General features: G+C 44.9%; 1 protein-coding gene across 1 annotated transcript in view; it reads right to left on the bottom strand.

The window, feature by feature from the left end:
- The window catches only part of DNAH2 (dynein axonemal heavy chain 2), a 402999-nt gene that overhangs the window by 99314 nt on the left and 278182 nt on the right, over positions 1-25503 (bottom strand). Inside the window, exons 53-61 of the mRNA XM_040346833.1 lie at positions 22539-22669; positions 19619-19768; positions 14619-14786; positions 11771-11931; positions 8487-8626; positions 4663-4795; positions 4400-4539; positions 889-1099; positions 662-778 (exon numbers count right to left, since the gene is read on the bottom strand). Coding sequence (XP_040202767.1) covers positions 662-778; positions 889-1099; positions 4400-4539; positions 4663-4795; positions 8487-8626; positions 11771-11931; positions 14619-14786; positions 19619-19768; positions 22539-22669 — 1351 coding nt within the window. The remainder of the gene's footprint in view (positions 1-661; positions 779-888; positions 1100-4399; positions 4540-4662; positions 4796-8486; positions 8627-11770; positions 11932-14618; positions 14787-19618; positions 19769-22538; positions 22670-25503) is intronic.

Genomic DNA, 25503 nt, shown 5'->3' with positions numbered 1-25503 from the left:
TATATATATATATAAGAAATAAAAAAATATATAAAAATGTATTTATTTTTTTATAAAAAAAGGGGTGTTTTTATCCCGGGCCCTGGGGATCTCCGGGCCCCTGGGGACCCCCGTACCCCTAAGAAAAAAAAGTGGCCCTTTAATAAAAAAATATATATATATATTAGAAAAAATATATATATATTTTTTATAAAAAATAAATAAAAAAAGGGGGGTTGCCATCCGGGGGCCTTCGGACCCCTGGGGACCTCTGGACCTCTAAAAAAAAAAAAAAAATGTCCCTTTAATAAAAATAAAATAAAAATATATTAAAAATATATATATATATTTTTTATAAAGAATAAATAAAATAAATGTGAGTTGTCATATGGGGCCCTGTGGGCCTCCGGGCCCACTACAACAGGGCCAGTTGTACTGGCTTATCAGCGGCCCTGCCTGTGGGAGGGAGAGGAGGAAAAGCAGGCTTTCATTGGCCAATACCTGTGGCTGCACCAGATTTTGCACACTCCAGTTTTAGTAAATCAACCCCTATGGCTTGATGACCTTGCCATTGGGGGCCTTTAAGGAACTAGTCAGCTCACCAGATACAAACCATAAACTAAATATCACTTTTAGGTGGACACACCCTTGCCAACCCTCAAGAAGCTAATTTGGAGCTCACCTTCATGGCCTCCTCCAGAGCGGGAAGTGCCTCCTCCAGATCTTTCTGTGCATTGTCTGCCAGAGCCTTACACTTTATCTCCTCCGCTCCGATCTTCTCGCTGTGGGCTGTGACCGTCTGATAGAGAGATGTGGAGAATTGTTGGACTTAATTGTTAAAGGAAAACTGAAATTTAAAAGAAAAGATAAAAAAAAATAATCGATGTTGTTGGTCGGGTCCAGACTGACCTTCTGCTGCTCGTCGGCCTCTCTCCTCTGCTGGACAATGATGACCAGGTACTCCTCGCACTGCTTCTGGAACTCGGCCACTTTGCTCCTGGCGATGGCCAGCTGTTCGGACATCTTCTCCACCTTCTCTCGGGTCTCGTCGATCTTGAAGAGTCCGTTACGCAGCTTGGTGGCCTTGTCTCCCAACTCCGTCCGCTTCTCATTCAGGAGGCTTTGGGTGGAAAAGAGGAGACACATATAATAAGGTGCCTAAAGAATAATTCAGATGTATGGTCCAAAACTTGAACCGATCAGTTTAATCTGCTTATATTTTGCCCTCCCTCATCAATGGCATTTAAAAAAAAAAAAAAAAACTGTCTGTTTTCATTAAAAATACCTTATTTTAGATTTAGTGATGCCATTGCTGGGTCTTCTCTATGCAATGTAGGCAAATCTTGGCTAGTGAGAGAGACCGGAAAAGGAGAAGGAAAGGGATGATCGGCACACGAGATGACATCCAAAAAGTGATATTTATTTATTGAAAAAAACATGTGCAACGCTGTAAAAACATCCTACGTGTTTCGGACGTTAGTTCTTATACCGCGTACACATCGGATTGGTTTTTCCGACGAAATTCCGCTCAAGCTTGGCTTGCATACACACGGTCACACAAACGTTCTCTGAACTTACGTCCATCAAGAACGCCGTGACGTACAACACTACAACGAGGCGAGAAAATTAAGTTCAATGCTTCCGAGCATGCGTCGGAAATTTTACGCGTCGGAATTGCTACAGACGATCGAATTTTCCAATAGGAAGCTTTTCCGTCGGAAAATTTGAGAACCAGCTCTCATTTTTTTGTTGGTGGAAATTCCGACAGCCAAAGTCCGATGGAGCATACACACGGTCGGAATTTCCGTTCAAAAGCTCACATCGGACTTTTGCTATCGGAATTTCCGATTGTGTGTTCGAGGCATTAATCACTGAGAAAGTCACGTGACCAGTGACGCAACGCATCGGGCGGAGCCTGTGACGTCACTTCCTATGTCCACAGTGTGTGAGTAGGCGATCAGTTTCTCTTTTATCATGGATGTCATTGAATTTTAATGTAAGCAGATATTATTACATTTATTAAATTTACTGGCAATATTGCGCTATGGTGCTTGTGGACCGAGAGTCATGGTTGCATTACAGCTGATCCTTTGGAGATTTCTAGTGTGGAGCCCAGCAGACATCTTTTGGGATATTAAAGAGCTGTTTAGCCTTATGGCCATTTCCTGAGGTGAGCGGGCATTTCATCTATTGGTGGCGGCGGATACAATATTTTTTCACTGGATTTATTATATTTTGTTGCACCTTATATATTTTTTTTCACCTTATACATATTTTTTGACTGGATACGGTTGATCGTAATCATGATATGGACTGAATATAATTGTATAGCACTTGGACTATCATTGTGTATATACGGTACTTATTTTGCATATATATATATATATTGATCATCTATTGCAGGGATATGCAATTAGCAGACCTCCAGCTGTTGCAAAACTACAAGTCCCATCATGCCTCTGGCTCTGGATGTCATGCTTGTGTCTGTCAGAGTCTTGCTATGCCTCATGGGATTTGTAGTTCTGCAATTGATTTTTGTGTTAATGTATGTATATATGTTATTTGAACAAGCGCACCATTACACACCCATTTACATAGTTCTTAGTCATAGATAGGGACTAATGTACGAAACGCGTAGGATGTTTTTACAGCATTGTACATGTTTTTTCAATAAAGGAATATCAATTTTTGGATGTTATCCTGAGTGCCGACCATCCCTTTCCTTACCTCGGCAGGCTTGAGGTCTGAGGGCGGAGCTGTTATGGTAGAAGCGCCTACACACGTTTTTTCATATACAGCACCCTGCTGGCCCCTCCCACCAGTACTCCTGTCAAGAGTCCTCAGCTCTGATGTAAGCAGTGGGCTGGCTCTAGGAAGGAGTTATGCAAATATCATATGTATTGTTGGGTAAGTGTCAACCTGGAGAAGTGGGTGTTGCTAGGTAAGCTGTATTTGCATATAGACCAACCCTAGCAATGTTGAGCCTCATGATCGAAAGAACTGAAATCCAATTTATGAAAGGGGAGGGCCAGGGACGGTCAGACTGTAGAGGAAAGAGCTAGATGAAGCTGGATGTCCTCCAGCCAGGAAATGAGGCGGGCTCTATCTGCATTTGCTGGAACTTCTAATGCACATTGTGAGGCGCTCATAGTGTGCAGTGAACTACACTCTTTATTTTGAGAAATGACAGACGAGTGACCTGAAATACAAAATCTAAGACAAGAGAACCTACTTGTGGAGGTCTCATTGCTAGGACCCCTGATATACTTACTCTTTTGATGGCGCTTACTGTGCATCTATATGTTTGTGTTCCAACTGCTGTATGAGTAAGCTTTCTGCACATCAGAGGACTTACCACCACCCCATTTTGGGTGGCCTTATAAATTAAGCATATTATATTTGTCATATTACTTTGCTTATGACACGGTCTTCCCACAGATATACACAAATCAAATCTTGTCTGTCTCCTGAGGAAGTGGGTGCTACTCTACGAAACGCGTAGAGAATACAGCTTTGAGAATACACCTTTAAGAATACACTAATTTAAAGGGTCACTAAAGGAAATTTTTGCTCTGGTCAGGAAGGGGGTAAATCCTTCCAGGGCTGAAGTGGTTAACATATTGTTATCTACTTCATTTGGCACTACTCATAAAAGTCCCATGGGCAAATTTTCTTTTTGGTTCTACTAAGAGAAAGGCTTCTTCCACACGAGGCGGACTCCGTCACTACGGAGTCTGCCAGCTCCCGCCGGCTCAGCGGGAGATCTGTCTGCTGATCTCCGCTGAGCCGGCGGATGACAAACTCCTCTCTGCTCACTGAGGGGGGAGGGGCTTGTGCAGCTCCGCTGTCTCCTATGGAGCGATCTGATGAAAAAGACAGCGTGTCCGTTTTCATCAGATCTCACCCGATCCGATCCGCCATGTACAGATGGGGACGTATCACCATACATCTGATTTTGGCGGATCGGGTCGGATGTCAGCGGACATGTCTCCGCTGACATCCGACGCTCCATAGGATTGCATGGAGCGGCCATTCAGGTCCGCAGTCAAAACTGACAGGCGGATCCAGGGGCGGACTGACAACTCATGGGGCCCCCGGGCAACAGAAGACTATGGGGCCCCTGGGCTTACAGATGTCCACCATGCCAGGAGGCAGTGCAGAGGCGGGGCAGCTAAAATCTCGGGATTTTCACATCAGAAGCATGTCGGTTTCAGACATATCAGGGACAGATGTAAAAAAAACATAGATTTTTACATACTGTCCCTGGTTTCACTGAGCCTGGCAACCCTGATGGGGCCCCCTAGTAGCATGGGGCCCTCGGGCAGTGCCCGAGTGACTCAATGGTCAGTCTGACCATGTGAAAGGGGCCAAAAGGTCTCCTGCAAGTCCAGAAATGAGCGAGGTGAAAGGATGGACTTACCTCTTGTACCGGGACACGACCTCCAGGTAACTGGTGGGGGTGATGTAGTTATGTCTCCTCAGTTCTAGTTTCATCTTGCGGGAGTACTCCGCTACCGATCGATGCATGGTGACAAAGATCCTGGCCACCTTCCCACTGACCTGGGGGTATAAAGGAGGGAAGATTGGGATTTTAGACAAGTGGTGAATACACATGGGAGAAAATAATTACTCACCACCAGCTTCACCCATTAGAGCCATTTTCAGGCTGAAAGTCAAACTCACCCCCTCCACGTTTCCTAGCTCCACTCCTTCCAGGTATCTTTCGGCCACCTCCAGCAGAGCTTCCTGTGGCCACTCGGAGAACCAGTCAATGGTGGTGCAGTTGACCAGTGCTGGATACTGGCGGATGCGGTTCCTGCAACAGAAGAGGACACAAAAATACTGTCTTCACATTGAGATGCATCAGGACACACATGTGAAAGATCTGAAGATACTCCAGATTTGTATTATTTGATAATACTGTCATATGTCACTCGCTCATCCATGTATGGACCTTGCTTTGTGCACTGGTGAGCAGTCATGTTGGAACAGGAAGGGGCCGTCCCCAAACTCTTCCCACAAAGTTGGGAGCATGAAATTGTCAAAAAACAAACAAAAAAAAAACAAACAAAAAAAAAGCAGCCTCACTGTGCCCATCAAACGCAGCCACTGTGCCATCAATTGTCACCACTGTGCCATGCCATCAAACGCAGCCACTGTGCCATCAATTGTCACCACTGTGCCATGCCATCAAACGCAGCCACTGTGCCATCGTCACCACTGTGCCATGCCATCAAACGCAGCCACTGTGCCATCAATTATCACCACTGTGCCATGCCATCAAATGCAGTCACTATGCCATCAATTCGCACCACTGTGCCATGCCATTAAACGCAGTCACTTTGCCATGCCATCAAACGCAGCCACTGTGCCATGCCATCAAATGCAGCCACTGTGCCATCAATTGTCACCACTGTGCCATGCCATCAAACGCAGCCACTGTGCCCCTCAATTGTCGCCACTGTGCCAATTGTCACTACTGTGCCCTTTAATTGTCGCCACTGTGCCCATTGTTGCCACTGTGCCCATTGATGTCACTGTGCCCTTTAATTGTTGCCACTGTGCCCATTGTCACCACTGTGCCCATTTTTGCCACTGTGCCCTTTAATTGTTGCCACTGTGCCCATTGTCCCCACTGTGCCCATTGATGCCACTGTGCATGTCACTGTGCCCTTTAATTGTTGCCACTGTGCCCGTTGTCACCACTGTGCCCATTTTTGCCACTGTGCATGGCACTGTGCCCTTTAATCGTTGCCACTGTGCCCATTGTCACCACTGTGCCCTTTGTTGCCACTGTGCCCTTTGTCACCACTGTGCCCTTTGTCGCCACTGTGCCCATTGATGCCACTGTGCCCTGTAAAATGTTGTTTTCGTTCGAAAAATACATTTATTTAGTTACTCCCAAAATTTGTTTTTATTTATTTAGTTTCGTTAAAAAAAACGCATTCGTCCGAAAATCCGAATTAAGATCGAATCTGTTAATTGAAGGCTTATGGTGACTGTTGAAAGTCATAAGAAGATTCGACGAAGCAGCTAAAAGATTTGACGCTGCAATCGTACATCAAATGCTCCGCCCACAAGCTATAGTAGAATTCTAATGTTGTATGAAACTAGTAATAATTATATTTATTAACCACTTAAGCCCCGGGCCATTTTGGTGGTCAAAGACCGGGCCACTTTTTGCGATTCGACACTGCGTCGCTTTAACTGACAATTGCGCAGTCGTGCGACGTGGCTCCCAAAAGAAATTGGCGTCCCTTTTTCCCCAAAAATAGAGATTTCTTTTGGTGGTATTTGATCACCTCTGTGATTTTTATTTTTTGCGCTATAAACAAAAAAAGAGCGACAATTTTGATAAAAAATTCAATATTTTTGACTTTTTGCTATAATAAATATCCCCCAAAAATATATAACATTTTGTTTTCCACAGTTTAGGACGATACGTATTCTTCTTTATATTTTTGGTAAAAAAAAAATCGCAATAAGCGTTTATTTATTGGTTTGCGCAAAATGTATAGCCTCTACAAAATAGGGGATGGTTTTATGGCATTTTTATTAATATTTTTTTTTTTACTAGTAATAGCAGCGATCAGCGATTTTTATCGGGACTGCGACATTATGGCGGACACATCGGACACTTTTGACACCATTTACATTTTTACAGCGATCAGTGCTATAAAATTCACTGATTACTGTAAAAAATTACACTGGCAGTGAAGGGGTTAACGACTAGGTGCACTACAGGGGTTAAGTGTTCCCTAGGAAGTGATTCTTACTGTTAGGGGGCAGTTATTATTACTAGTCAACCAACATTAGAATTCATCTATAGCCTATGGGCGGAGCATTTCACCATAAATGTCCGTTTGTGGCGATCGTATGTTTTTAGCTGCTTCGTTGAATCTTCATGTCTCTATAATGTCTAATCTTTTCTCTCTATGTCGTATAATCTTGGACTAATGGAGTTAGGTTAGGCACATTCGACCGCAGGTTCGAAAGACACAGATTACTATTGTCACCGTCATGACGAATCTTCTATCTATATCAGCCCTCAAAATTTTCCCCTCGCCTACTCGCATTTTGCGAGTGCAAAATCGTTTCTGGCGGGGAGCTGGGAGTGGGGGGGGGGGGAGCGCGGGTACCGCCGGCATGCGGGGATTGATCGGGAGCCGTTCTCCCATCAATCACCCCGGGAAGAGAAAAGCCGCAGGATTACATAGCTGATAACCCGCTGTTACAGCTGACTTTACATTGCAGCTCCCTCCGCTCGCGGTTACACACAGCCCTGCCTCCTGACCCCGTGCCTGTATCATATAGACAGAACACGTCCCAGCATTGGACTTTCATTCTGTCAATCTGATACAGGCACGGGGTCAGGAGGCGGGGCTGTGTGTAACCACGAGCGGAGCGGAGGGAGCTGCAATGTAAAGTCAGCTGTAACAGCGGGTTATCAGCTATGTAATCCCGCGGCTTTTCTCTTCCCCGGGGTGATCGATGGGAGAACGGCTCCCAATCAATCCCTGCATGCCGGTGGTACCCGCGCTCCCCCCACTCCCAGCTCCTCTTCCCCTGGGGCTATCCTCTGCACAGGTGAGCAGAGGCTACAATCGTGGGCACAGTGAGTAAAGGCTGAAATGGTGGGCACAGTGCGTAAAGGCTGCAATGGTGGGCACAGTGCGTAAAGGCTGCAATGGTGGGCACAGTGCGTAAATGCTGCAATGGTGGGCACAGTGGGCTAAGGCTGCAATGGTGGGCACAGTGGGCAGAGGCTGCAATGGTGGGCACAGTGGGCAGAGGCTGCAATGGTGGGCAGAGGCTGCAATGGTGGGCACAGGTGTGGATGCACTGATAATGTTTGTAACTTAATTTGGCATAAAACATGCAAGTGTCATTTCATGAGATAATTTGAGGGCGTGTTTAGGGGCAGAATTAGGGGTGGTGCAGGGTAGGGATTGGTTGCCTTAACCCTTAAGGCCTGGCTAGTAGCACAGGACTTGAAATTTTGAGCCCTGATCTATATTGAACTGTTGTCACAACAAAACGAAAATAAAGCATTTTTTATGTCTGATCTTTCAGATTTCGGATTCTGAACGTTCGTTATTGTTTGTTAACATGAACGCGAAAATCCCCGAAATTCGGACGAAAACGAATGCACATGTCTACACCAAATTATTTGGACCAGTGCACAAAGCAAGGTCCATAAAGACATGGATGAGCGATTTTGGGGAGGAGGAACTTGACTGGCCTGCACAGAGTCCTGACCTCAACCCGATAGAACACCTTTGGGATGAATTAGAGCAAAGTCTCATGTAAAGGCCGGCGTCCCAATACTTTTGGTAATATAGTGTATATGTCCCCAGTCACATATAGGAGAAGGTATATCTTATATAACAGTTAACAATTGTATGAGAGCAGATGGACTCCAAACACCACCGGTCTATCTTTGATCACATATGAAGAGGGTTGGATGTAATCCATTATAGTCTCTTCCCTAAGCAAACTCTCCTCACCTGAAAGGATCTCCCACGGGGCTCATACACAGAACGATGTGAAGATTGTTCCGCACTCTCTCAATCAGAAAGTTAAAGAGGCTCTCAGGATTGTCTGGGACACCCTCCTCTTTAGCCTTCTCTTGTAGAATGCTCCGGATCTACAGGGCAATAGAAAAGAAGGATTAGTTAGTGTATAGCACTAAGGCCCCTTTCACACTGGGGCGTTTTTTGAGCGTTATTTAAGCGTTTTTCGAGCGTTATTACAGCGTTATTCAAGCGAAGCCTCATCTGCAATCCCAATGTGCTGGTAAAGCACGGCTAAGACCCTAAAGTTTTAGGGCGTTTTTTGCAGTGCCTCAGTGTGAAAGGGTAAGGCGTTTTTACAGCGCTTTTTAATTCATTTCAATGGAGAGGGGCGTTTTTGGAGCGTTTTTTTCAGCGCCCAAAAGCTGCTCCAAAGATGCTGCTTGTAGGACTTTTCTCAACGCCCCGCCAGTGCAACGCCTCAGTGTGAAAGGGTAAGGCGTTTTTACAGCGCTTTTTAATTCATTTCAATGGAGAGGGGCGTTTTTGGAGCGTTTTTTTCAGCGCTCAAAAGCTGCTCCAAAGATGCTGCTTGCAGGACTCATTGTGAAAGGGTCCATTGAGATCTCTTCCAAAACTCCAGCAACTTGTCCCCTCAGTTCCCAGACAGTTACAGAGTGTTGGTGAAAATAGAGAGGATGCTGCACTGTGCTAAACATGGCTCCACCCCAACTTTTTTGAGACGTGTTGCTGCCATCAACTTCAAAATGACTGTATTTTTATCTTAAAATAGTCTATTTTCTCAGTTTAAACATTTCATGTGTTTTCTATTGTGAATAAAATACAGGCTTATGAGATTTGTAAATCACTGCATTCTGTTTTTATGTAAATTTTATACATCGTCCCAACTTTATTGAAATTGGGGTTCTATTATGCACTGCGGTACATCTGTGCATGCCTCGGACTATCGAAAATGGCAGCGCTGGTGGAGGGAGACAGAGCTACAATCAAGTTAACTGAAGTTCTGTTTTAATAATTGAAGAGCTGACACCTCTTATACAAGTATATCACAAAAGTAAGTACACCCCTCACATTTGTGTAAATATTTTCTTCCATCTTTTCATGTGACAACACTGAAGAAATGACACTTTGCTACAATGTTGTGTAGTGAGTGTACAGCTTGTATAACAGTGTAAATTTGCTGTCCCCTCAAAATATCTCAACACACAGCCATTCATGTCTAAACCGCTGGCAACAAAAGTGAGTACACCCCTGAGTGAAAATGTCCAAATTGAGCCCTAAGGCCCAGATTCACGTAGATGGGCGCAAAATTGTGCGGGCGTAACGTATCTCATTTACGTTACACCACCGCAAGTTTTTCAGGCAAGTGCTTTGTTCAAGTTGCGGCGGCGTAGCGTAAATCACCCGGCGGAATTCAAATTCAGCGGGTAGGGGGGCGCGTTTCCTTTAAATGAAGTGCGTCCCCGCGCCGAACGAACTGCGCATGCGCCGTCCCTAAAATATCCCAGTGTGCATTGCTCCAAATGACGTCGCAAGTACGTCATTGGTTTCGACGTGAACGTAAATGACGTCCAGCCCCATTCAGGGACGACTGACGGCCATACTTAACATTGGCTGCGCCTCATAGACCCAGGGGCAACTTTACGCCCGGAAAAGCCTAACGTAAACGTCGTAACTTTACTGCGTTGGCCGCGCGTACGTTCAGGAATTTGCGTATCTAGCTAATTTGCATACTCGACGGGGAAATCGACGGAAGCACCACCTAGCGGGAAACAAAAAAGATTGCAGTTAAGATCCGACGGCGTAAGAGACTTACGCCTGTCGGATCTAATGCATATCTATGCGTAACTGATTCTAAGAATCAGTCGCATAGATACGACGGCGTATCTGGAGATGCGCCGTCGTATCTGTTTTGAGAATCTGGGCCTAAGTGTCAAATATTTTTGTCACATGAAAAGATAGAATAAAGTATTTATAAAAATGTGAGGGGTGTACTTACGTGAGATACTGTACATGTACACAACAGGAAGAGGCCTGCACTAGACATGTGCACTGCCAAAAAGTTCGTTTTTTTAGTTTATGTTATTTTCATTTTTTTTTTTTGTAAATTCGGGAAATTCGAAAAATTCTTTTTTTTTCGTTTTTGTTTCATTCTTTTTTTATTCGTTTGGAAATGTCGAAAACAAAGTTTTGTTTTATTCGTTTTTTTGCTTTTTTTGTAAATTCGGGAAATTTTTGGATTTCCGAAAAAGCAAAAAACGGAAAAAATAATTTTTCCGAATTTCCGAAAAAAACGAATGAAACGAATGAAAAAGTCGAAATTTTTCAATTTTCACATTTTTCTATTTCGAATTTTCGAAACTCGTAAATACGAAAATTTGTAAATACGAAAATTCGAAATTCGGAAATTGAAAAATTAGAAATTTGAAACATTTTTCAATTTTCGAACTTCGATTTTTCGAATTGTTCAATTTTCGAAATTTCGAAATTCGGAAATACGAAAATTGGAAAAATTCGATAATTTAAAAATGAAAAATTTGAAAATTCGAAATGTGAAAAATTCGAAATTTGAAATTTCGAAAATTGAAAAATTTGAATTTCAAATTTTTAAATTTTCGAATTATTCAATTTTCGAAATTTCAATTTTCGAATTTTTCAATTTCCGAAATTTTCAATTTTCGTAATACGAAAATTCGGAAATACGAAAATATTCGGAAATACCAAAATTCGGAAATACGAAACTTCGAAAATTGAAAAATTCGAAATTCGAAAATGAAAATTTAGAAATATTGAAAAAAAAAAAAAAGAATTTTCGAAATTCGGAAAAACGAAGTTCGGAAAAACGAATTTTCGAAATTCGGAAATACGAAAATTTAAAAATTCGAAAATTGGAAAATTCGAAAATTGAAAAATTCCAAATTCGAAAAATTCAAAATCTGAAAAATTCGAAATTGGAAAAGTGAAAAATTCGAAAATTGAAAAATTCGAAAATTTTAAAAATTCGAAAATGGAAATATTTTAAAATTCGAAAATTTTAAAATTCGAAAATTCAAAATTTTTTCTTATTTCCGAAAATCCGAATTTCCGAAATACGAAAATTTGGATATTAAAAAAAAATCGGAAATACGAAAATTCGTAAATAAAAAAATTTGTAAATACGAAAATTCGTAATTAACGAATTTCCGAATTTTCGTAAAAAAACGAATTAGAAACAAAACAAATTGCACATGTCTAGCCTGCACCACACACAAAGGTACCTCCTCAAACTCATCCGCCTTGTACAGGTTGGGGACCTCTCCGGAGCTCAGGATGTTGTTGACGTCCTCCAGAAAAGCCTCCTCTGTGATTTGGGTATCGGTCAGGAGGAAGACAGAGGGGCGCCCGTCTACACCGGCCAGCCGGTACAGTTTTTTGATGTCTGAGAGAGAGAAAGGAGCACATAGAGATGTAAAAAAAGAAGGGAAGGAATTATTGTGTATCATAACTCTATACTATAAAAGAAGGCTTGTCCCAAAATGTTAGCTTAAAGGGTCACTAAAGGCAAAACATTTTTTTTTTAAAATAACAAACATGTTATACTTACCTCCACTGTGCAGCTCGTTTTGCACAGAGTGTCCCCTAACCCGGTCTTCTGGGGTCCCTCGGCGGCTGTCTCGGCTCCTCCTCGCAAAAGCTTTCTACCTTCATGCGAGCGAGCTTGCATGGTAGAAAGCTTTTGCGAGCGCGCTCCTGTGATACATCGGCGGGCATAGCCGCCGACTGTATCACTCGGCCCCGCCCCCCGGCACGCCGCGTCATCCGCTGTGATCGCCAGCAGCGCCAGCCAATGGCTGCGCTGCCATCAATCCTCCCAGCCTAGCCAATCAACGGCCAGGCTGGAAACCGAAGAAGATCACAGGGACGCGCGCGGGACTTTCGAAGGGTCAGGTAAGTAAAATGGGGGCTCGGGGGGGCTGGTACCATCGGATGTTTTTTCACCTTAATGCATAGGATGCATTAACCACTTAAGACCCGGACCAAAATGCAGCTAAAGGACCTTGCCCCTTTTTGCGTTTCGGCACTGCGTCGCTTTAACTGACAATTGCGCGGTCGTGCGACGTGGCTCCCAAACAAAATTGGCGTCCTTTTTTTCCCACAAATAGAGCTTTCTTTTGGTGGTATTTGATCACCTCTGCTGCTTTTATTTGTTGCGCTATAAACAAAAATAGAGCAGCAATTTTGAAAAAAATGCAATATTTTTTACATAATAAATATCCCCCAAAAATATATAAAAAATTTAATTTTTTCCTCAGTTTAGGCCGATACGTATTCTTCTACCTATTTTTGGTAAATAAAATCGCAATAAGTGTTTATCGGTTGGTTTGCGCAAAATTTATAGCGTTTACAAAATAGGGGATAGTTTTATTGCATTTTTATAATTTTTAATTTTTTTTACTACTAATGGCGGCGATCAGCGATTTTTTTCATGACTGCGACATTATGGCGGACATCTCGGACAATTTTGACACATTTTTGGGACCATTGTCATTTTCACAGCAAAAAATGCATTTAAAATGCATTGTTTATTGTGAAAATGACAATTGCAGTTTGGGAGTTAACCACAGGGGGCGCTGATGGGGTTATGTGTGACCTGAAGTGTGTTTACAACTGTAGGGGGTGTGGCTGTAGGTGTGACGTCATCGATTGTGTCCCCCTATAAAAGGGATGACACGATCGATGCAGCCGCCACAGTGAAGAACGGGGAAGCCGTGTTTACACACGGCTCTCCCCGTTCTTCAGCTCCGGGGACCGATCGCGGGACTCCAGCGGCGATCGGGTCCGCGAGACCCGCGGTCACGGACTTTCGGACCGGGTCGCCGGTCCGAACATGTGCCCAGCCGTGCCATTTTGCTGACGTATATATGCAGGAGGCGGTCCTTAAGTGGTTAAGGTGAAAAAACATTTACCTTTACAACCCCTTTAACTCACATGTAGACCACAACTATCAACTTCTCTTAGGCCCCTTTCACACTGGGGTGGGAGGTGCAGTGGCGGTAAAGTGTCACTATTTTGGTCCCGATACTGCGCGGTTGTGATGCGTTGCAGCAAAAAAAAATGGAAGCTGATTGGCTACTATGCACAGCTGCACCAGCTTTTGCATTCTCCAGTTCAAGGATAGGTTTCCACTATTGTGACCTGAAAGTTGCACGATTTTGGCGGCAATTTTTTTTATGATTTTGATGCGACTTGAAACAATGCCTGTGTATTCTAGAGGTCTATGGACCTCAAGTCGCATCAAAGTGGGACCAAAGTAGTGCAGGGACTACTTTGAAGTCGCACAAATATGAACGATGCTCATTGGAAATCATGGGGTATGACTTGTCATGCGACCCGAGTCGCACTAGTGGAAACCTGGCCTTAGTAAATCAACCCCAGGACTACAAAACACCTCCCCTTTATTCTATGGAGAAGGCGTTCTGTAGTCCTGTGGAAGGCTGACAACATTGCTCCTCCATGGATATGATAAATATGTGTTGTCGCCCTAGGAAGGAAGTTTTTCCTGGCAGGATCACGGGTGAAAACAAACAAAAAAAGCACTAAATAAGGAAAACTAGTGCAGCCCAGGGGCAGGCTGACCATTGAGGCACTCGGGCACTGCCCGAGGGCCCCATGCCACTAGGGGGCCCCATCAGGGTTGCCAGGCTCATTAAAACCAGGGACAGTATGTCAAAATCTGTGTTTTTTTTACATCTGTCCCTGATATGTCCAAAACCGACATGCTTTTGATGTGAAAATCCTGAGATTTTAGCTGCCCCGCCTCTGCACTGCCTCCTGGCTTGGTGGCCATCTGTAAGCCCGGGGGCCCCATAATCTTCTATTGCCCGGGGGCCCCATGAGTTGTCAGTCCGCCCCTGGTGCAGCCACACTGCAAAGCTCTACTATATTACATTTCTTTTCTTGTTTTTAGATACACTTTAAAGGAGACCCGTAATCAGAAAAACATGGAGCCTTCCATTGCCAACCTCCTCCAGGAAATACATCCAGCCTGGCAGCAATGTTCTTCCACCTCATTAGCGAAGTACAGAAAAGAGGACAGGTTCTCTTTACAGCCATTTGCCCCCTCACCTTCGCGAAACTCTTGCCGGCGGTATCCACGCGTCACCTCCAGCTGGAAGACTTTGTATTCACAGATATAGGACGCCAGCCGCGCAAGACTCTGCCGCCCGCTACCGCCAATACCGACCAGTAACATGTTCCCCCGTGGCTGGCCAATCACACGCACAATTCTGGTCACTGCAAAAAAGACACAAAATAAGATTTATTCTCTGCTTGGACACCATCAAAATAAACACGTTCAAGGACAAGGAGTAATAGTAATATCCAAAACCCAGGAGCCAATCAGAATTCGCCTAATTCAAGGCAATAGATTCTGATTGGTTGCTGTGATTGAGGTGAAGTACAGCCTTTATTTGTAATGAACAAATGTGAGCAGAAACAATACACACCAATCATTATTTAATAATAAAGAGGAAAGGCACTTTTACATTTTTGGGGTGCATTAACGTGCGTTGTGTTAAAGTGGTTGTAAATAGACATGTGCAATTCGTTTAGTTCTGAATGAGTTTTTTAACAAATTTGTTCATTCGCAAAATTCCGAATGAACAAAGGTCCAGATTCAGGTAGCAATTGCGCCTGCGTAACCATAGTTACGCAGCGCAATTGCTGACTTGCGCCGGCGTAACGAGTTCTCCTGATTCAGAGAACTCGTTACGCCGACTGCAGCCTAAAATCTGCGTGGCATAAGGCTTTTATGCCACGCAGATTTTAGGCTGCATTCTAGCGATGACCGCTAGGGGGCGCTCCCATTGTGATCTGTGTATAGTATGCAAATTGCATACTAACACCGATTCACAACGTTGCGCGAGCCCTGCGTATGCAAATTACGTAGTTTGCGTACGTCGGGTTTCGCGTAACGTTACACATCCTAATAGCAGGCACAGCCAATGCTATAGGATACCCGGCGTCCCCGCGTCGCGACGTTCAAATTTATGTAGTTTGCGTAAGTGAATCGTGAATGGCGCTGGACGCCATTCACGTTTACTTTGAAGCAAATGACGTCCTTGCGACGTCATTTGCCGCAATGCACGTCGGGAAAGTTTCCCGACGGAGCATGCGCTGTACGCTCGGCGCGGGAGCGCGCCTAATTTAAATGATTTCAAAAATATTCCGATTGCACACCTTCCGGCAAAATGGCCAAGTAGTAAAAGGGTGCTGAAACGATCACCGGCTGGGAACCGGAAAGCAAATCATATATATATATATTCGCCAGCACACCAGGGATCATAACGTCCAAAGATTTAATGCATATCTATTATTTCAAAAAGAGCAACGTTTCGAGGCCACGCAGGACCTCTTCGTCAGGCAAAAAGATACAAACACAATAAAGCAAACAAATATATAAGAAGCTGTCACCAATGAAAATCTTTGAAATATAAAACCCACCCACCCCAAACACCTCCTCCCTCTACCCACCCATCCAATCAGAAGTCTACATCAGGTATGTTATGTAAGCACCTATTAGTGATCAGTTAATCACAAACAGGCATGAGCAAAGAGTCACATGGGGTACATACCCCCAGCTGTGTTCACAGTCAAAACAGCGATCACATAGCTGCTCAATTGTACATTGTCAGAAAAAATGTATAAATCCCATACCTGCAAAAGGAGCTATCCATGTACCCCTCCGCTGTGTCATCGATCGTAATCCCGATCGCACAGCTGATACCACGTGTGCTGTCCTGTGGTATCCCTCAGCCAATAACAGTCTGCAAAATTGCAGTCAGCGTCATTGTGCGGCCGCCGTCGCCATAGAGATAATGACGTCGGCGCGTCATACGTCGGCTCAGCCAATCAGCTTCGACCAATGTGACAGTGAGGCTTGGAAAGCAAGCCTACGTCACATGTTACAAGGGGCCAACGAGAGCGCAGTTTAACAGCTCAGGTCTATGTGACAGCGAGGCTTGATTACGATCGATGACACAGCGGAGGGGTACATGGATAGCTCCTTTTGCAGGTATGGGATTTATACATTTTTTCTGACAATGTACAATTGAGCAGCTATGTGATCGCTGTTTTGACTGTGAACACAGCTGGGGGTATGTACCCCATGTGACTCTTTGCTCATGCCTGTTTGTGATTAACTGATCACTAATAGGTGCTTACATAACATACCTGATGTAGACTTCTGATTGGATGGGTGGGTAGAGGGAGGAGGTGTTTGGGGTGGGTGGGTTTTATTTTTCAAAGATTTTCATTGGTGACAGCTTCTTATATATTTGTTTGCTTTATTGTGTTTGTATCTTTTTGCCTGACGAAGAGGTCCTGCGTGGCCTCGAAACGTTGCTCTTTTTGAAATAATAGATATGCATTAAATCTTTGGACGTTATGATCCCTGGTGTGCTGGCGAATATATATATATATATATAATTTAAATGATTCCCGCCCCCGGCGGGATCATTTACATTGCGCGTGCTTACGCCGGGCAATTTTGCCGGCGCGCCCTCGCAATTTACGGAGCTACTGCTCCGTGAATCGAGGGCAGCGCAAATTATTTGCGGGGGCGTAGGGCAAAATCGTTGCCCTGTGCCTCCGCAAATAATGCGCAAGTCGTACCTGAATCCGGGCCAAATTTTAGAATGTTCGAAATATCTAAAAAAAAATATTTTTGAATTTCCAAAATTGTGAATTTTAGAATTTCCAAAATTATGAGTATTTGGAAAAAATCAGTAATTAAAAGATTACTGATTTTTTACAAATACTCATAATTTTGGAAATTCTAAAATTCACAATTTTGGAAATTCAAAAATTTAAAATTTTGGAAATTCAAACATTCTAAAATTGGGAATTCGAAAATTCAAACATCCAGAAATCCAAAAATAATAATACAAATCCAAAAATTAAAAAAAAAATGAAAATCTGAAAATAAAAACAAAAAATCAGAAAATGTAAAAACCCCAAAATCTGAAATAATAACCAACTAATAATAACTTAACTATTACTGGTACTAACTATTAAACTATAGGTACTGGAATTTCCTTTCAAATTTGTCTGTTAGTGAACGTAACGAATATGAATTTATCTGAAGTTACAAATTAATAATGAATGCCGTATCTAAACGAATGGAACATAACAAATTAATAATATTAAATAACAATAATAATAATAATACATTATTATTATTTATTATTTTGTTTCGTTCCATTTGTTTAGATGCGGCATTCTTTATTTCGGATAATTCGTATTTTCAGATAAATTTGTCTATGTTACGTTCACTAACAGACACATTTGAAAGGAAATTCCAATATCTATAATTTAATAGTTAGTTGAATTTTTTGATTTTCGAATTTTCGGCTTTTCCCTTGTTATTTTTTGATTTTCAAATTTTTTGATTTCTGAATTTTCTAATTTCCAAATTTTCGCATTCCGAATTTTCTCATTTCTGAATTTTCTCATTTCTGAATTTTCGAAATTTCCAAATTTTCGCATTCCGAATTTTCTCATTTCTGAATTTTCAAATTATCTAATTCTGAATTTTTAAATTTTTCGAATGTTCTAATTTCCAAATTCCCTGAAAAAAATAAAACAATTAAATTAAATGGAAATGAACAACAATACAAGGGGGATCTGGAGGGCAAAATACTGGGATCAGGAGGGCACAGTACAGGGGGAGAGGGGGGGGGGGTTGGGTCAGGAGGGCACAACACTGGGATCAGGAGGGCACAGTACAGGGGGGGATCAGGAGGGCCCACCCATTACAGGGGGGGGATCAGGAGGGCACAGTACTGGGATCAGGAGGGCACAGTACAGGGGGGATCAGGAGGGCACAATACTGGGATTAGGAGGGAACAGTACAGTCAGGGGGGATCAGGAGGGAACAATACTGGGATCAGGAGGGCACAGTACAGGAGGGATCAGGAGAGCACAATACTGGGATCAGGAGGGCACAGTACAGGGGAATCAGGAGGGAACAATACTGGGATCAGGAGGGCACAGTACAGGGGGATCAGGAGGGAACAATACCGGGATCAGGAGGGCACAGTACAGGAGGGATCAGGAGAGCACACTACTGGTATCAGGAGGGCACAGTACAGGGGGATCAGGAGGGAACAATACTGGGATCAGGAGGGCACAGTACAGGAGGGATCAGGAGAGCACACTACTGGGATCAGGAGGGCACAGTACAGGGGGTGATCAGGTGGGCATAGTACAGGGAGGGGGGGATCAGGAGGGCACAATTCTGGGATCAGGAGAGCACAGTACAGGGGAATCAGGAGGGCACAACACTGGGATCAGGAGGGTACAGTACAGGGGGGATCAGAAGGGCACAGTACTAGGGGGATAAGGAGGGCACAGTACTGGGATCAGGAGGGCACAGTACAGGGGGGGTCAGAAGGGTCCAATTCTCGGATCAGGAGGGCACCGTACAGGGAGGATCAGGAGGGCACAATACTGGGATCAGAAGGGCACAATACTGGGATCAGAAGGGCAAAGTACAGGGGGATCAGGAGGGCACAATACTGGGATCAGGAGGGCACAGTAAAAGGGGGATCATGAGGGCACAATACTGGAAACAGGAGGGCACAATACTGGGATCAGAAGGGCATGGTATTGGTTCCCGGGCCCTGCGCTGGATGTCGCCATCCTGGGACAGCTTAGTGAAAAGCGTGACTGTCCTGGTGACCCTGCTGCAGACCCCAAAGGCACCATTCCCACCCCTTGTTCTGCATATAGCATTGTATGGCATGAGTGTTCAGAACAAAATTAAACTGGACTTTAAATGTGCCTTATCAGGGACATATAAAACTTTATTACATTCTTAAAAAGACATTAAAAACATCCATCAAAACACAATAATTACCATATTGTTTTGACTGTAACAAACACAAGTTAATGATTCCAAGCTGGCATAATGGATCGACGCGTTTCGCAGTGTTATTGCCATATCATCTGGTAAAATACATGCGTGGATCCTGATAAAAGCAATAACACTGCGAAATGCGTTGATCCATTAAGCCACACATGACCCTGCCCATAATTATTTGTGCAAATGGGCATTCGCAACGCACCGTGTTGGATGGCGTCAGTGAACAGGACGAGTTTCTTAGCCGCGGTCCCGGGCTGCTGAGTCAGTTCCTCCTGCTGGGTCATCATGAATTTTTTCAAAGTGCCAAAGTCGGTGATGTCTTCGTACACGCGGGGCTCCCGCATAAAATCACCTGCAGAAAAGAAAAGGAGTGAATGCAAGTATAAGCAAGAGGTCCAGGGCTGGGTGGAGGGGTGACAGAAGAGGTAGCTGCCTACCCCTTACGCCCTGGGCTTTAGCGTAATGGGTGGGCACGTAAAGGGCAGAACTTGGAAGCCGTGCTGGTGAAGTAGTTTAATGGGGGGAGAGATGGGGTTGGTCTTTTTGCCTTGGGTGCAAAAGAACCTTGTCCGGGCACCGAAAGGGTCCTCTTCATTCAATGCAGTGCCACTGTGCCCAGATGGAGATGAATTACAAAAATTGAAATATGGTGGTTGGGGCATCAAACCATAGAACTACCCTAACCATGATCTTCTCATCTGCTCCATTTTGGCGTACTTAATAGTTCCCGGAGTCCAATGTTGTCTTCCCACAGCCAGTTCTTCTCACTGTTGCGGCTCCCGATGCCGCCATGTTGGATTTTGGAGCCAGCTGTGACTTCCTGTTGAATCACAGGCCAGCTCCCTGCTGCACATGTGCGAGATCCCGTGGCACAGTGAGACTGGTTCTGTAGCTTCCTGGAACATGTGTAGCATCTTTGGAGGCTGCGAGTGGGGGAGGACGAGTGACGTCATTCTCATGTAGGTAAGAACTGAGGAAGTGGGAGCACTTACCTGTCAAAAAGGTTCCCACTTCCCATAAAAAAAGGGGGAAAAAAAGAAAACGAATGCAGCTGTCACATCTAAGGACTGTGATATACAGTGGAACCTCGGATTACGAGCATAATCTGTTCCCGGAGAATGCTCATAATCCAAAGTACTCGCATATCAAAGGGAGTTTCCCCATTGAAGTCAATGGAAATGAAAAAAAAAATGTCCGCATTGGCCCGGATTCACATACATCGGCGCATATTTATGCCGCCGTAGCGTATCTTCTTTACGCTACACCGACACAGCGCAGAGAGGCAAGCACTGGATTCACAAAGCACTTGCTCCCAAATCTTCACTGGGTTTCTTATGCGCAAGCCAACGTAGGTGGAAGTGGGCGTGAGCCTTGCAAATGAGGCGTGACCCCATGCAAATGATGGGCCGAGCGACATATACGAATAACGAACGGCGCATGCGCCGTCCCGTGGACGCAACCCAGTGCGCATGCTCAGAATCATGTCGGAACTACTCCCTAAGATACGTCCGATCACTGCCTACGACGTGAACGTAACCTACGCCCAGCCATATTCACGTACAACGTAAACTACGTAAAATACGACTGCTTGTGTTCCCTGGTCCATACCTTTGCATGGGTTGCGCCTCATCTATGGGGAATAACTTTACGCCGGACGTAGGACTTTACGCGCACTGCGTCGGACGTACGTACGTTCGTGAATCGGCGTATCTCCCTCATTTACATATGTGAATAGAAAATCAATGGGAGCGCCAAATACGTCCAGCGTAAATATGCGCCCACTCTACGCCGGTGTAGGCAAGTTACGTCGGTCGGATGAAGCCTATTTTCAGGCGTATCTTGGTTTCTGAGTCCGGCGCATAGATACGACGGCGCATATTTGCACTTACGCGGCGTATCTGGAGATACGTCAGCGTAAGTGCTTTGTGAATCCGGGCCAATGGGGTAGATTCAGGTAGGGCTGCGCACTCTTACGGAGGCGCAGCGTACCGTTTTAACGCTACGCCTCCGTAAATTACTTGCGCTACGCTTCATTCACGAAGCAGTAGCTCCGTAATTTGCACGGGCGCTCCGTAAAACTGGCCGGCGTAAGTGCGCGCAATTTAAATGATCCCGTAGGGGGCGTGGATCATTTAAATTAGGCGCGTTCCCGCGCCGAACGTAGTGCGCATGCTCCGTCGGGAAACTTTCCCGACGTGCATTGCGGTAAATGACGTCGCAAGGACGTCATTTGCTTCAACGTGAACGTAAATGGCGTCCAGTGCCATTCACGATTCACTTACGCAAACGACGTGATTTTCAAAAATCGTGACGCGGGAACGACGGGTATACTTAGCATTGGCTGCTCCTGCTAATAGCATGAGCAGCCTTACGCAGAAACAGACGAACGCAAACGACGTAAAATGCGAACGCCGGGCGCGCGTACGGTTGTGAATCGGCGTGAGTATGCAATTTGCATACTCTACGCTGACCACTACGGGAACGCCACCTAGCGGCCAGCGTAAGAATGCAGCCTACGATACGACGGCATAAGAGCCTTATGCCAGTCATATCTTAGGCTGCAGTCGGCGTATCGAGCTTTCTGAATCAGGAGAAGTCGATACGCCGGCGCAACTAAGCAATTACGCTGCGTATCTCTGGATACGCAGACGCAATTGCTTTCTGAATCTACTCCATTGTCTTTAATGGCATGCAATACCGCATGCGGCCAGAGGCAGGGGGCGCTGGAGAGCCTCGTAAACACTCAGAAGGGGCCGAGGACACCTCGGCTGAACTTGGAAAACCGCGGAAACAGAGTATCTCTGCGATTTTCCGAGCAATTACGAACGGCTCCAACGGGCGCAGATCGGCGCCATTCGGCTCCGCTCAGCTCCGGCGCCCTCCCACCTCTTTCCAACAGGAAAAACTCAGTCAGAACCTGCTCTCTATCTAAGTCTGTCAGAAATTCCGACAGGAAAAGTCATACACACGGTCGGAATATCCGACGAAAAGCTCCCATCTGACCTCTTCCGTTGGAAATTCCGACCGTGTGTACGCGGCATTAGAGTTCTTTGTACTACTTAGCCTTTTTCTACCAAGTGAAGTTCACCGATTGGCTACTAGTCGGCTTGGATATTACTTACCGAACACCGGCGGGTTTTTGCTGGGACACAGGTTGTGGTAGGTGAGGTCGAAGAGAGAGCCCAGTTTTTCGCTCAGGATCCCAATAAAGGCTTCTGTGTCGGAGGAATCCACCAGGCGGTCAGAAAATACTCTGCAAGAAACAAATGTTCAGGTCGGTCACATGGCGTGTTGGGCATTTTATCCTCTTATTGCTCTGGGAAGTCTCGTTTACATCAGCATCAATATATACATACATTATAATGTCAAAAGTATTGGGACACCTGCCTTTACACGCACTTGAACTTTAATGGCGTCCCAGTCTTAGTCCGTAGGGTTCAATATTGAGTTGGCCCACCCTTTGCAGCTATAACAGCTTCAACTCTTCTGGGAAGGCTGTCCACAAGGTTTAGGAGTGTGTCTATGGGAATGTTTCACCATTCTTCTGGACGAGAAGGCTTGGCGCGCAGTCTCCGCTCTAATTCATCCCAAAAATGTTCGGGTTGAGGTCAGGACTCTGTGCAGGCCAGTCAAGCTCCTCCACCCCAAACTCACTCATCCATGTCTTCATGGACCTTGCTTTGTGCACTGGTGAGCAGTCATGTTGGAACAGGAAGGGGCCGTCCCCAAACTGTTCCCACAAAGTTGGGAGCATGAAATTGTCCAAAATGTCTTGGTATGATGAAGCCTTAAGAGTTCCCTTCACTGGAACTAAGGGGCCAACCCAACCCCTGAAAAACAACCTCCCACCATAATCCCCCTCCACCAAATGTTTTGGACCAGTGCACAAAGCAAGGTCCATAAAGACGTGTATGAGTGAGTTTGGGGTGGAGGAACTTGACTGTCCTGACCTCAACCAAATAGAACACCTTTGGGATGAAGTGGAGACTGTGAGCCAGGCCTTCTCATCCAAAATCAGCGCCTGACCTCACAAATGCGCTTCTGGAAGAATGGTCAGACATTCCCATAGACACACTCCTAAACCTTGTGGATGGCCTTCCCAGTTATAGCTGCAAAGGGGGGGGGGGACAACTCAATATTGAACCCTACGGACAAAAGCCTCACACACACAATCGGATTTCCATCAGTCAAATCCGTGGAATTTTGTGCGAAGGGCGTTGGCCGTGAACTTGTTCTGCATACAGACAGCAGAACTTTTTCAGCCAACATTCACGAAACTACATGGTTTTTCAGCTCTTTATCGCCACCCTTTGGGCAACTTCTGCTAATGTTGTCTTATGGTTAGCATTGGATCAGAGCATGCGTGTTTGTACTTTTGATTTTTTTCTAATGGACTTGTTTTCACACGATTGGATAATCCGACCGCACACGTTTGTTGTCGGAAAATTTGAAAGCATGCTATCCAACATTTGTTGTCGGGAAATTGCAACAACAATTGTCTGATGGAGCGTACAAATGGTCGGATTTTCTGACAAAACACGTCCATCGGACATTTGTTGTCGGAAAATCCGATCCTGCGTACGAACCTTAAGACTGGGATGCCATTAAAGTTCATGGGGCAGATCCACAAAGAAAGTACGCCGGCGTATCTACTGATACCCAGGCGTACTTTCAAATTTCCCACGTCGTATCTTTGTTTTGAATCCTCAAAACAAGATACAACGGCATCTGGGTTAGATCCGACAGGCGTACGTCTTCGTACGCCTTCGGATCGTAGATGCAATTCTTTGGCGTCCGCTGGGTGGCGTTCCCGTCGTAATCTGCGTCGAGTATGCAAATGAGCTATTTCCGACGATCCACAAACGTACGAGCGGCCGTCGCATTCTTTTGCGTCGTTTACATTCGGCTTTTTTCGGTGTATAGTTAAAGCTGCTATTTGGTGGCGTACGCAATGTTAAGTATGGCCGTCGTTTCCGCGTCGAATTTGAAAATATTTTTTTTTGTTTGCGTAAGTCGTCCGTGAATGGGGCTGGACGTAATTTACGTCCACGTCAAAACAATGACGTCCTTGTGACGTCATTTAGCGCAATGCACGGCGGGAAATTTAGGGACGGCGCATGTGCAGTTCGTTCGGCGCGGGGACGCGCTTCATTAAAATGAAACACGCCCCCTACTCGCCGATTTGAATTACGCGCCGTTACGCCGCGAGAGATACACTACGCCGCCGTAACTTACGGCGCAAATTCTTTCTGGATTCAAAGCTTTGAAAAGTAAGTTACAGCGGTGTAGCGTAAAAGCTAAAACACTACATATACTGTATGCTGGTAGATTTAAAGCAGCTTCTACAATTGTAACGTGTATGGTGAGCAAGACGTATAAAATCTTTCAGTTGTAGAGATCTGTGATCTGTGAATGTGTGCTGCCCCCAGGATGATCGACACACACAGCACACAATCCCCCATGCAGCATGCATTTTATCCTCCCGCCTCCTCCTCCATCTTCTCCCCTACAGCTGACAGTGACTAGGTGGGTGTGATTTAAAAGTTGGGTAATACAGAGCGATCGCTTCTAAAGTCTATTAGCCAGATTCAGAGACGTTTACGCCGGCGTATCAGTAGATACGCCGTCGTAACTCTAAATCTACGCTGTCGTAAATTTAAGCGTATTCTGGAAACCAGATACGCTTAAATTAGGCTAAGATACGAGCGGCGTAAGTCTCCTACGCCGTCGTATCTTAGGGTGCATATTTACGCTGGCCGCTAGGTTGTGCTTCCGTTGATTTTGGCGTAGAATATACAAATGAGCTAGATACGCCGATTCAGAAACATACGTGCGCCCGACGCAATTTTTTACGTCGTTTACGTAAGGCTTTTTCCGGCGTAAAGTTAGTCGAACAAAAAGCTGGACTATCCAATGTTAAGTATGGACGTCGTTCCCGCGTAGAATTTTGAATTTTTTACGTCATTTGCGTAAGTCGTCCGTGAATGGGGCTGGACGTAATTTACGTTCACGTCGAAACCAATACGTCCTTGCGGCGTACTTTGGAGCAATGCACACTGGGATATGTCCACGGACGGCGCATGCGCC

Source organism: Rana temporaria, chromosome 3 (genome assembly GCF_905171775.1).
Source record: "Rana temporaria chromosome 3, aRanTem1.1, whole genome shotgun sequence".
Taxonomy (NCBI): domain Eukaryota; kingdom Metazoa; phylum Chordata; class Amphibia; order Anura; family Ranidae; genus Rana; species Rana temporaria.
The sequence above is the reverse complement of the archived record's forward strand: the minus strand, read 5'-3'. Positions and strand labels throughout refer to the sequence as shown.